The 13,624-nt window shown below is 43.1% G+C and overlaps 1 protein-coding gene across 1 annotated transcript in view; it reads left to right on the forward strand.

The window, feature by feature from the left end:
• The window catches only part of Kcnu1 (potassium calcium-activated channel subfamily U member 1), an 82,363-nt gene that overhangs the window by 14,470 nt on the left and 54,269 nt on the right, over positions 1-13,624 (forward strand). The window contains 3 exon segments of the mRNA XM_052162483.1: positions 1,085-1,196; positions 2,244-2,319; positions 5,911-5,986. Coding sequence (XP_052018443.1) covers positions 1,085-1,196; positions 2,244-2,319; positions 5,911-5,986 — 264 coding nt within the window.

Here is a 13,624-nt window from a genome sequence, read left to right on the forward strand (position 1 = left end):
TAACGTTTCCTCTCTCTCTCTCTCTCTCTCTCTCTCTCTCTCTCTCTTGCTTTGTTTTGGTTGGTTTGTTGTTTTGGGGACTGGTCACACTATATAGCTCTGGCTAGCTTGAATCTCTCTTTGTAGACCAGGGTGGCCTCAAACTCACAGAGATCTGCCTGCTTCTGCTTCTCAAGCATTGGTATTAAAAGTGTGTATCACCAGGCTCAACCCAAGGTATCATCTCTTTGTGTAATATGGATGCATTTGTGTATTCTTACAAATGTATATATTTGTGCGTATGTTAAATGGCATGCAATTAAATCTTCAGTTAATGATTAGGATATAGCAAAGCAGTAATTATCCTTCACAGACCCTTCAGAATTTGAATGGATAGGTAGAGCACTTGATGCTTCGGTAGATGACCTGCGTTCAGTTCCCTGTTCCTACATGACAGTTCACAGCTGTCATAATTCCAGCTCCAGATGATCTGGCACCCTCTCCTGGCCTCTAAGGGCACCACGCTTGCACATGGTATGCATTCAAACATGCAAGCTCATCTACATACATAGCTCTGGCTAGCTTGAATCTCTCTTTGTAGACCAGGGTGGCCTCAAACTCACAGAAATCTGCCTGCTTCTGCTTCTCAAGCATTGGTATTAAAAGTGTGTATCACCAGGCTCAACCCAAGGTATCATCTCTTTGTGTAATATGGATGCATTTGTGTATTCTTACAAATGTATATATTTGTGCGTATGTTAAATGGCATGCAATTAAATCTTCAGTTAATGATTAGGATATAGCAAAGCAGTAATTATCCTTCACAGACCCTTCAGAATTTGAATGGATAGGTAGAGCACTTGATGCTTCGGTAGATGACCTGCGTTCAGTTCCCTGTTCCTACATGACAGTTCACAGCTGTCATAATTCCAGCTCCAGATGATCTGGCACCCTCTCCTGGCCTCTAAGGGCACCACGCTTGCACATGGTATGCATTCAAACATGCAAGCTCATCTACATACAAAACACATACATACAAATTTAAAAATATATATTTTTTAAATCTCAATGGTAATATAATGTGGGTGTCTTGTTTCCATTTCAGTTTTGGGCAGCAGAAGACAAGATCAAGTTCTGGTTGGAGATGAATTCCATTGTAGACATTTTTACCATCCCACCAACCTTCATTTCTTATTATTTGAAAAGTAATTGGCTAGGTAAGTGTGCCATGGCAATTGATAATCAGTACCAATGTTGCTTTAACCTCAAACTGTTCAACATTCATTTAGAATATTTATCTCTAAACACATCACTGACTTCTCGAAAAGCTCACTTTCTTGACTGTAGAGTTTTATACTGCATTTGCAGAAAACATTTGCAGAAACCTTTGTTTATGTTTTGTTTTGTTTTGTGTTGTGTTGTTTTGAGAGAGGATCTCATTATATAGCTCTGGATGGCCTTGATCTCACCAGAGACCCAGCTGCCTCAGTCTTATGAGCACTCAGATGTGTCACCACCAGAATGATCAGAAATAATTTCTTGATCCCAGCAAGTAGCAATGTGTCTGGTACACAGCAGATGTCCAATGGTTGTTGATGGAATAACTATATCTACAACCGTAGGAGCAAGGCTCCAGCCCCTGTGGACCCTTCCTCTGGGATCTCAGATGGACTCAAAGAATGGCCTCCTCTCATTTCTCAAGGCCACTCATCATATTCAAATATGCTGGGGGTGTGAATTCTTCATTAGTTGTGTTGTCTTTAAGGTGGGTGTATTAACAGTTCATGGGCTTTTAAAGAATCAGTTTTAATACAATTTTATATTTTATTTATTGTTTATAAAATATACACCAATTCTATTTCTTGCCGTTGTTAACAAAAAAGGAAAACTGGGACTATTGAAAAGCTGAATAATCAGGAGCTTAATGGACCCATGTAATGTTTCCTATAAATTCTAAAGAAGATTTGGATAAAACGAATAGTCCTTATTACATAGAAGGCCAGCTTCTACATGTTTAAGATTGGATCTACAATGCTGTAAGGTAGATCCTATCAGAGTTCTCATTTTATGGATGAGGAACTATGGAAGTAGGCGCCCTAGGTAACAGTAGTTAGTAAATGATCAGGACCAGGATTTGAACTCCATGTCTTTAAATCTGTGACACTAAAAAAAAAAAAAATGATATTGAAGTGTTTCACGAACGCGCAGTGCATGCATCTCAATCACATTTGAGTTCAGGCGACTTTCTCCCGGTTGCTTTGTAGGGTTGAGGTTTCTAAGAGCTCTGCGGTTGCTTGAACTCCCTAAAATCTTACAGATCCTACAAGTCATCAAGACCAGGTAAGTTCCGCCCTATCTGGCATGCTCGCTTTTGCAGTTTGGGTTAGGAAGGGAAAACATTAACTGGTGCTCAAGTTCCTCATGCCCCACCAGGATTCCAGGGTGAAAATCAGGAACTCAGTCAGCATCTATGGTGCCTGTCACTCAGGATCTGTGGTGCCTGTCACTCACTCAGGATCTGTGGTGCCTGTCACTCACTCAGCATCTGTGGTGCCTGTCACTCACTTGGCATCTGTGGTGCCTGTAAATCACTCAGGATCTGTGGTGCCTGTCACTCACTCAGGATCTGTGGTGCCTGTCACTCACTCAGGATCTGTGGTGCCTGTCACTCACTCAGGATCTGCGATGCCTGTCACTTACTCGGCATCTGTGGTGCCTGTCACTCACGCAGGATCTGCGGTGCCTGTCACTCACTCAGGATCTGCGGTGCCTGTCACTCACTCAGCATCTATGGTACCTGTCACTCACTCAGGATCTGTGGTGCCTGTCACCCACTCAGCATCTGTGGTGCCTGTCACTCACTCGGCATCTGTGGTGCCTGTCACTCACTCAGCATCTGCGGTGCCTGTCACTCACTCAGGATCTGTGGTGCCTGTCACTCACTCAGCATCTATGGTACCTGTCACTCACTCAGCATCTATGGTACCTGTCACTCACTCAGGATCTGTGGTGCCTGTCACTCACTCAGGATCTGTGGTGCCTGTCACTCACTCAGGATCTGCGGTGCCTGTCACTCACTCAGCATCTATGGTACCTGTCACTCACTTAGCATCTGTGGTGCCTGTCACTCACTCAGTATCTATGGTGTCTGTCACTCACTCAGCATCTGTGGTGCCTGTCACTCACTCGGCATCTGCGGTGCCTGTCACTCACTCGGCATCTGTGGTGCCTGTCACTCACTCGGCATCTGTGGTGTCTGTCAGTCACTCAGCATCTGTGGGGCCTGTTACTCACTCGGCATCTGTGGTGCCTGTCACTCACTTAGGATCTGTGGTACCTGTCACTCACTTAGCATCTATGGTGCCTGTCACTCACTTGGCATCTGTGGTGTCTGTCACTCACTCAGCATCTGTGGGGCCTGTCACTCACTCGGCATCTGTGGTGCCTGTCACTCACTTAGCATCTGTGGTGCCTGTCAGTCACTCAGCATCTGTGGGGCCTGTTACTCAGCAAAAGCTGCTCCTAGAAGCTGTGGATTGTTAAACAAACCCCAGTGCCAGAGGTGGACTACTTCCCATAGAGTTCCTGGTTGGGATCAGAGATCCCCAAACAATACAGCCTCTTGACATTTCTCTCAGTTGCCCACAAGGAACAGGTGATAAATTGCTGAAGACACTGCACACCTTTGTTACATAATATAGAGAGATCAGCCTGGAAGTAGGCTGAAAGCTTCCTCCCTGCTGACTAGCTTTCACAGTCCTTCTCTGAAGGTGCTGTGCAAGCTATGTGGTAGAAAAGGCAACTGGGCTTACCCAGGTGTGAACTCTACAAGACCAACTTCCCAGACAAGATGGGTTTTCTTAGGGTTTCCACTGCTGTGAAGATAAACCACAACCAAGGCAACTCTTATAAAGCACAACATTTAATTGGGGCTGGCTCACAAGTTCATAGGTTCAGTCCATTGTCATGAATGGTGGAAAGCGTGGCAGCATCCAGGTAGGCATGGTGCAAGAGGAAAAGCTGAGAGTTCTACAGGAGGCAACCAGGAGAAAACAGGCTTCCAGGCAGCTAGGAGAAGGGTTTCAAAGCCCACCCCCCAAAGTGATACACTTTCTTCAACAAGTCCACACCTCCTCACAGTGCCACTTCCTGGGCCAAGTGTATTCAAACCACCACATGTGCCCACCTGTGCAGCAGTGGCATTGCTGTCATGGGCCTAACCAACTGCTCTCTGCTTGGATTTGAGACCTGTGTCATGGGAGGCAATCCATGCCTGGTTCTGTGACTCTAGTTAAAAGCTCATGCTAAGGAAGATCATATGCACTAGGAGGGCAAAGGGCATATGGACAGAATACTATCATTTAGCTATATTTTGCAGTGTAAAGCTGTCTTCTCAGCATTTACGTTTATACCAGCAGACAAATGCTACTCTCAGACTTAGAGAAACCGTCTTTCCTAGTGGTCAGTGATTGAGTGCAGAGACTCGTGGCTGTAAAAAGGATGGGTAATAAGTGAGATATGACTGCTCAGTCAAACAAGAAATGTATTCCATCCCTCTAAAGTTCAGGGGATGTTGAGGAAGAGGAGGCAGAAGGAATGCAAGAGCCAGAAGAAAGGGAGAAGGGCTTCTGGGTAAGACATAGACATTGCAATTGTGAACTCACAATAGCTGTGGATGTGTGCCCTAGGTCTGCATAAGAATATACTATTGACAATCAGACAGGGAGGGAGGGAGGGGCTCAGAGGGCACCGTCCCTCATTGATGAACCATGGGATACTGATAGATTTGGGAGATAGTCAGTTGTGTACCCAGTAGTGACCCCACTAGGTTCCAATGGATAATTCCAATTTGCTGCTCTAGTTAGCCCCTAAGATATAAGATAAAACCAAGAGTCAGGAATCTGGGAAAGAGATGGGTAGGGTGGGGATTGGCAGGATGATAAGTTAGGATTGTGGGAGAGAGTAATCAAAATGCATTTTATACATGTATAAAATTGTGAAAGAACAAAAGTAATCAGAGAAAGAGTCACCACTTGTTGGCTAGTAGAATAAGAAACACCTCTTCAGGTTTGGAGGTATAACAGTTCCTCAGAGCATGAGAGATGTCCAGCAGCAGTAGTGAACTATTGCTTGGAGAAGTAGAGCCATGAACTTAGGCTGTGGCTCAGTGAGAGAGTGCTCACCTACCATATACAAGGTCCCAGGTTCAAACCTAGCATTACAGATGCAACTTAAATATCTCCAAAAGATAATAATATAAGTCTAAACTTTCTCCTTTAAAACAGTGCTGCATTCTTATTAGAAATATCAATATTATAGTCTAGGTACCTCTCAGTGTTAACTATGCATTGTGAAGAAGTCGAGGCTGGAAAGACTATTTTTACATAGCAAATGGCCAGGCCAGAAACTGAAGATTTTTCAGCTAAACTCTAAGGCTTTCCGTGACAGACATAAGCCTCTTTGATACTTTTGCTTCAACAATTTCGGTGTAAGTTCAGCATTTGCCATTACATCCCTATAATCCATTCACATCTTGTATTACAAGTCCACATCTGGGCTCCTGCCATTTTGTTCCACTACATTAGATAAAGTTATAACCTTACAAATCGATTGACTATTGATCCGCATTCATGCCTCTAAAACACCAGGCTGCTGGATGATACAGTAACATCTGTAACGTTCGAAGAAATACACATGACACTGGGTGAGTTTCCAGATGTGTGTTTCAACCTCACAACACACACATGAATAACACAGAGGCCCTGTAACCGTGCAGACTGCAAGGGGAAGACAGAGCCCCGGGCAGTGCTGTACCTTCCAATCTATGGGCCACACGGTGAGCAGGAAGCTGATACCTGGAGGACTGCATGTTTGTGTTGATTAAGAACCTGCCTGCAGAGACCTCACAGTTCTTTGTCCTTGTTCTTTTAGCAATTCAGTGAAGCTTTCCAAACTGCTGTCAATAGTTATCAGTACCTGGTTCACAGCAGCAGGATTCCTTCACCTGGTAAGTAGTTCATCCCAGCCCCTCGTGGCATCCGCCAATGTGAGCATCCCCTGTAATGGCACCCGCCAGTGTGACCATCCTCTCTTTGAAACTGGAGAGGGACCACGCCAGACGGTCATCTTCTTACTTCTACCCTTTCGGTTTTACTTTTTAATCCCTACCCTCATTTATCATATTTTTTAAAAAGATTTATTTATTTATGATATGTAAGCACACTGTAGCTGTTTTCAGACACCAGAAGAGGGTGTCAGATCCCATAATAGATGGTTGTGATTGCCACCATGTGGGTGCTGGGATTTGAACTCAGGACCTTCGGAAGAGCAGTTGGTTCTCTTACCGGCTGAGCCATCTCTCCAGTCCCCCATAATATTTTGTTTTTAAATCTCCCACTATCAAGAGAGCTACATTTCCTCTTCCATTATTTCTAAATCTGGTGTCAGTGAAAAATCTCACCAGGTCTGAAGGTCTATGACAAATAAAGCATAAGATTTTTTTGTTTTTTGAGACAGGGTTTCTCTGTGTAGCCCTGGCTGTCCTGGAACTCACTCTGTAGATCAGACTGGCCTCGAACTCAGAAATAATCTACCTGCCTCTGGCTCCCAAGTGCTGGGATTAAAGACGCGCACCACCACTGCCTGGCAAGCATAAGATTTATTGATAAATCTTCATGGAGGTTTGAGGATTCTTAAATTTTGAATAACTGTGTAAACATGAAAGAAGGAAGAAGCGGGGACTGGGGTGCAGTCCAGTGGTAGAACACTTACCTGGCCGAGGCTGTGGGTCTCATCTCCAGAACTGGGGAATGGAAGCCAATGAGAGAGTTCCAGACGTATTAAAACTGGATGGTTATTGGGGATCAGTTGAGTTGCTATTGGAAAAGAGAGAGTTGGAGACAGCCTCATTCTTCTGGAACTATCCACAGAGAAGAGCTTGTTTCTGCTCTGCAGATTGGGGTGCTGTAAGTTTCCTCAATAGGAAGTGTTCCTGGCTTCACTGCTGGAAGACATTTGAGTTATCAGGAGTTGGAGCAGGGAGGGGGGATTGAAGTGCAGTGCTTAAAGCCTTCGGAACACAAGTGTTCAGAGAAACAAAAACAAAATTGTAAAAGTAAAACTTAAATGATAGCTAAATATATATATTTATATTATTTATATATATATTTATATTTATATATATAATTTATATATATATACACACACGCAGCACGGCTTATTAAGAAAACAGTCAAATACTGAATGCAAACTCTGCTAGAACCTTGGACATTTTTGAAACCAGCCTCACCACATCTGAGTGTTCAGTGAGGAAGGAGATTTTCGTGAAACGTCACAGCAGAGAGGGCAACTCCATCTCTTCAGTGAGAGCACTGGACTAAGAGTCATGTTCTTTCCAGGACAGAAGCAACCATTGCTATCCCAGAATTCTAGAGGAGATGCCACTAAAATATTCTTTACCTTTACTTCCAATGAGAAGTTCTCAGGCCCCCTGTGGCCTGAAGGCATGTTTTATTTGGTCTAATTATTTCATTAATTTTTGTTTCACGTCCCAGGTAGCCGCTGCCTGGTACAGAAGGCGCTGCTGGACTGGGCGTGTCTCTGAATCTTTGAAGTCTCTTCTTCAACTCTCTAAGCATGGGAGCATGCTGGATACGCAGGACCTCAAGGACAGGAAGTCTATGTCAGGGATTCACTCAGAAAAATAAGGAGAAACCATCAGAGGAGTGAGGGGATTCCATTTTGAACAACATTGATTTGGAGAATGTAAAAAAAAAAAAAAGAAAGAAAACATTAAAAACAAAACAACAACAAAAACAAACAAACAAACAAACAAAAAGCAAAAGCAAAAATCCCTAAAGAGCTTTATCCACCAGCACAGAAAATAGCAGATTTCTTTGAGAGGATGTTGGAAATGACACCCCCAAATCAAAGTTACGATTATCCCCTTGCCTCACTATCCTGTACTTGCACAATCTTTCAGTTAACCACTAATTCCATTCAAGAAAAATTTGGGTGGGGTGTGGTTCAAGACAAGAGTTTCTCTGTGTAGTTTGACTGTCTCAAAACTCATTCTGTAGACCAGGCTGGTTTCAAACTCAGAGATCAACCTGCCTCTGCCCCTCCAAGGGCTGGGATTAAAGGCGTGCACCACCACTGCCTGGCCAATACCATTCAATATTTGAATATTAAATAGAAAGAAATCTATATGGTGCCTAGGCTTATATTTCACACACAAAAAATAGTAAAGGTTTGTTACCGAACACCATGGATATAAACTGTTAAATGTAATTTGCCAAAGGGAATGATAAAGTTAAGAAGAATGCCTCCTTGTTTGAAGAAGTACAAATGAGCTTATAAAAACCTAACATGATACTTTATACAAAGGCACTGAATATTCTATCAATGGTAACCACTGGTAACTAGCCCGTGGCGGTAAACGCCTCCTTATCCATGTTCATGGAAGCAACCCTAACTGGAAGCAACCCTAACTGAACTCAGACTCTTGCACAAAACCTCCACGAAACAAGAACGAAAAAGACTCGTAAATAGGAGCAGATCTTGTCGGGACGAAGGGACTCAGTGGGAGAATGCCTAATGGGGAGAGGTGGAAATGACCAAAATATATTATATACATGTATGAAATTGTCAGTAAGCAATCAATTTCTAAAAATCCTGAATGAAAAAAAATGTGACTAACAGATTATTAAACCTTAGAAAAAAGTAGGCTCAAAGATATCAGAATAAACTGTCTTATGGAACTGAAGCCATATCAAGGGAAACCAGATGCAAAAAAAGTAATGTGACAGAACAAATTCAAAAGTGTAGAGGACAGCCCTGCAGTGAAAGACTGGAGAATAGACAGAGATGCACATAAGGAGAAAAACGTAAACAGTGCACACTATTGATTCAGTGTCCTTAACATCTGACAAGTGTTCCCAGAGAAACAAAGTCTCACATCTGCAGATGAAAAGACACAGTGTGCCCTAGGGGAACTAACTCCCAGGTCAAATAAAGCAAGTCTGTGGGTTGCTTTGAGCCTGAGGACTTCTCACTGGAATCCCAGGAAAAATTCCTAATGATGTGTCCCACAGCATTCTGGGACAGTAATGGTGGCTTCTTCCCTGGTAGGCACGTGGTTCTTGGTCCATCCCTGCCCATGCAGAGATGGATCTACCCTCTCTGTCATGTTTGGGGCAGTTCCTGATCTTCAAGGATAAGAGAGTGGAAGCTGAGGAAAGAAAGGCTTTTAGCCAAAGGAAGTAGCATTGGATGTCTCGGTGGATTGATCAATAACCAGAAGACGATATGAGGCTTGTATGAAAGTATACATCCCTTATCTTGCCATCTTAAGCCTGTGAGGGAAAACAGCACCATGGAGGAGATGAATTAAAAGTAAGAAGTTGAGAATGAAGAGGCATGGCAAAAATGTAGTGATTAATGAATTTAGAGACAAACATCATAACTAGAGAAACGATGCCTGCAGACTGTTCTGCACACCTTCTGTATGAGGGTTCAGTGAAGCACTGTGACCAGATAGCAAGCTGGGGAGGAAAGGGCTTATTCATCTTAAAGCTTCTGCATCACGGTTAATCACCAAAGAAGTCAGGATGGGAACTCCAGCAGGGCAGGAGCCTGGACACAGGAGCTGATGCAGAGGCCATGGAGGGGTGCTGCTTACTGGCTTGCTCCTCATGGCTTACTCAGCCTGCTTTCTTATAGAACTCAGGACCACCAGGCCAGGGAGGGCCCCACCTACAATGGGCTGTGCCCTCCTCCATCAGTCACTAATTATGAATGTCCCACAGGCTTGCCTACAACCTGATCTGATGGAGTTGTTTTCTCAACTTAGGCTCTCTACTCTCAGATGTCTCTTGCTTGTGTCAAGTTGACATAAAACCAGTCAGCATGCCTACCATGTAAGCATGGCAAAGCACATGGGCAATACAACTTAAGAGTGGTAGCAGGGCAGTGGTGGTGCATGCCTGTAATCCTAGCACTCTGGGAGGCAGAGGCAGGTGGATTTCTAAGTTTGAGGCCAGCCTGGTCTACAGAGTGAGTTCCAGGATAGCTAGGGCTATACAGAGAAACCCTGGTCAAAAAAACGGGGGAAAAAAAAAAGAGTGGCAGATTTGCTTTAGCTCATGGTTCCAGAAATTTCAGTCTATCATGGTGGGGAGGTCATGGGCGGCCCAAAGAAAACAACCAGGAAGCCAGGAGAGGGAGAAAAGGGTGGGTAAGACGGAGAAAGAGAGGGTGCCTGTGTTAGTGGGCTCTCTTTTTTGGCCTTTACTCCAGTGAATACCCTGAGCCTACAGGATGGCAGCATCCACATTTAGAATGGCTGTTTCCCCTTAACTGTCTCTGGAAATGCTCTCACAGATGTAGGTAGGACTTTGATCTCCTAGCTCCATGGTACTTCTCAGTCCAATCAGTTTAGCCATCAAGACCAACTATCGCAATAACTAATGAGAATGTTGAGGTTTGCATTATTATTACATGGTTATTGCATTACAAGTGACAAGGTGGGGAGGAGATGGGGGCCCTGCATCTCCTTCCTTCCTAATTTATCTTATCTAAAGTTGAAATGTAAGCGTGGAAAACATGACATTCAGTTTGAGCTGAACGGAGGTGGAGTAGAATAAGAACTCTGCGAGCCCTTGTCTGTAATTCTTTAGCATAAATCCAGCCCACTCCCCATTGACTGCCGGTTTTGGGCTACCATGGTGAGAGGAGGAGCCAAAAGTTCAACATCCTTCATCATCAGGGAACTGCAGATCAAAACAATCTTGAGATTCTACTTCATACCAGTCAAAATGGCTAAGATCAAAAACCCAGGGTACGGCAGAAACTGGAGAGGATGTGGAGAAAGAGGAACACTTCTCCATTGCTGGTGGGGTTGCAAGATGGTAAAACCACTCTGGAAATCAGTTTGGCAGTTCCTCAGAAAATTGGGCACAGTACTACCTGAGTACCCAGCCATACCACTCCTGGGCAGATACCCAGAAGATGCTCCAACATATAATAACGCATGTTCCACTATGTTCATAGCAGCCTTTATTTATTTATTTATTTATTTATTTATTTTTAAAGATTTATTTATTATTATATGTAAGTACACTGTAGCTGTCTTCAGACACACCAGAAGAGGGCATTGGATCTCATTACGGATGGTTGTGAGCCACCATGTGGTTGCTGGGATTTGAACTCAGGATCTTCAGAAGAGCAGTCAGTGCTCTTAACCACTGAGACATTTCACCAGCCCCATGCAGCCTTATTTATAATAGTCAGAAGCTGAAAAGAACCCAGATGTCCCTCAACAGAGGAATGGATACAGAAAATGTGGTACATTTACACAATGGAATACTACTCAGCAATTAAAAGCAATGAATTCATGAAATTTTTAGGAAAATGGATGGAACTAGAAAATATCCTGGGTGAGGTAACCCAATCATAAAAGAACACACATGGTATGCACTCGCTGATAAGTGGGTATTAGCCTAAAAGCTTGGAATACCAATTCACAGACCACATGAAGTTCAAGAAGAAGGAAGACCAAAGTGTGGATACTTTGTTCCTTTTTAGAAGGGGGAACAAAATACTCATGGCTCACAGCATATGGACTGAGCACAGGGTCCCCAATGGAGGAGCTAGAGAAAGGACCCAAGGAGCTGAAGAGGTTTGCAGCTCCACAGGACGAACAACAATATGTACCAACCAGTACCCCCAGAACTCCCAGGGACTAAACTATCAACCAAAGAGTACACATGGTGGGACCCATGGCTCCAGCTGCATATGTAGCAGAGGATGGCCTTTTCAGACATCAATGAGAGGAGAGGCCATTGGTCCTGGGAAGGCTCGATGCCCCAGTGTAGGGGAATGCCAGGACAGGGAGGGAGGTGGGGAGTTGGTAAGCAGGGGGAGGGGGATGTGATGGGGGTTTTCAGAGGGGTAATGAGGAAAGGGGATGACATTTGAAATGCAAATAAAGCAAATATCTAATAAAAGAGCCAAATGAATTTAGGGACCAGCACAAGGCTGTTGGCTCCCTCCCACTGTAAACACGAGGGCAGTTCAGAGAGGCTGGGAGAATGAGAAGGGATTTGAAATACTGAGCCAATGTGTCCCAAGACAACAACTTAAACTTTCTAAGGTTATTTAAATGTATATGGAGATCTTCAAATTGAAGTTAGTTTAATTTTCGTCTGTATATCATGTTATTCAAAGATAATACTGATTTCTGTGTTGAGATATTTTACCAAAGATGGATTTTAGTTCAATGCACTGTCTCAAAATATGAGAGCCAGGTGGTGGTGGCACACACCCTTAATCCCAGTACTCAGCTCAGTGAGTTTGAGGCCAGCTTGGTCTACAGAATGAGTTCCAGGGCAACCAGGTCTATATGGAGAAGTTCTTTCTTGAAAAACCAAATGTGTGTGTGTGTGTGTGTGTGTGTATGTGTGTATACACACATACACACACACATTCACATACATGCATACACACACATACACATATGCACACATACACATACACACACATCTACACATACACATATACACACATATATACATACACATATACATGTACACATTCACACACATACATGCACATACATACATGCACACACATACACACACATACACACATATACACATACACACATATACACATACATACACATTCACACACATACATACACATACACACATACACACTCATATACACACATACACATATATATGGTCTACTGGGTATCGTAGCACATGCCTATAATCCTAGTGCTTTGGAGGTAGAGAAAGGATGAGTAAACACTCAACGTCATCCGTGTCTGTATCAGGAGTTTGGAGCCATCCTGAGCTACGTGACACCTGTGTTGCTAGCACTCAAGACTTGTGCCTACTGCACTCATCAAAGTCAGGAAAGCACTGACGCAGCACCTGAGAAGTGACCACGCACTTGAGAAATGATGCAGTTTCTACTTTCCATTCCAGTCATTTACATTTATTTCTCATTTCTTTATTTTTTTAATTTAATTATTTTATTTCTTTATTTTCAATGTATAGTGCTTTACGTACATGTATGCATACACCACATAGGCAGAAGACCGTGTCAGATCCCCTGGGACTGGAGTTAAAGATAGTTGAGCCTCCATGCTTGTGGCCTGGCCCTCTGGAAGAGCAACAAGGGCTCTTAAGTGCTGAACGGACTCTCCAGCCCCCTCCACGGAGTCCTGTTCTTTTTTTTTTTTTTTTTTTTTTTTTTTTTTTTGGAGTCCTGTTCTTAACTGGAAAGCAGAAACTCGATTTCCCCAGATAATTATCAACATTTAATCATCTTTGCTGATACATAGAAATAGGAAATACATGAGCTATTTTGTCCATAAAGATAGACAAAAGGCAGTTAAATATAAATATATATTATACATGTATATATTTAAATATGTATTTTAATAAATTGGTATATTACATATAAAATATATCTTAAATATATTATCTGTCTGTAATTATGTATTAGTATGAAAATACAAACAGAAATCCATGTGTGTGTAATCATTTTTCTCATTGCCGTGATGGAATGGTTGACAGAGCTTACGTAAGGAAGGCTTATTTTGGCTACTATTTAAGGGTACAGTCCATCACGGTGG

The sequence above is a fragment of the Apodemus sylvaticus genome, chromosome 18 (genome assembly GCF_947179515.1).
Source record: "Apodemus sylvaticus chromosome 18, mApoSyl1.1, whole genome shotgun sequence".
Lineage (NCBI taxonomy): Eukaryota > Metazoa > Chordata > Mammalia > Rodentia > Muridae > Apodemus > Apodemus sylvaticus.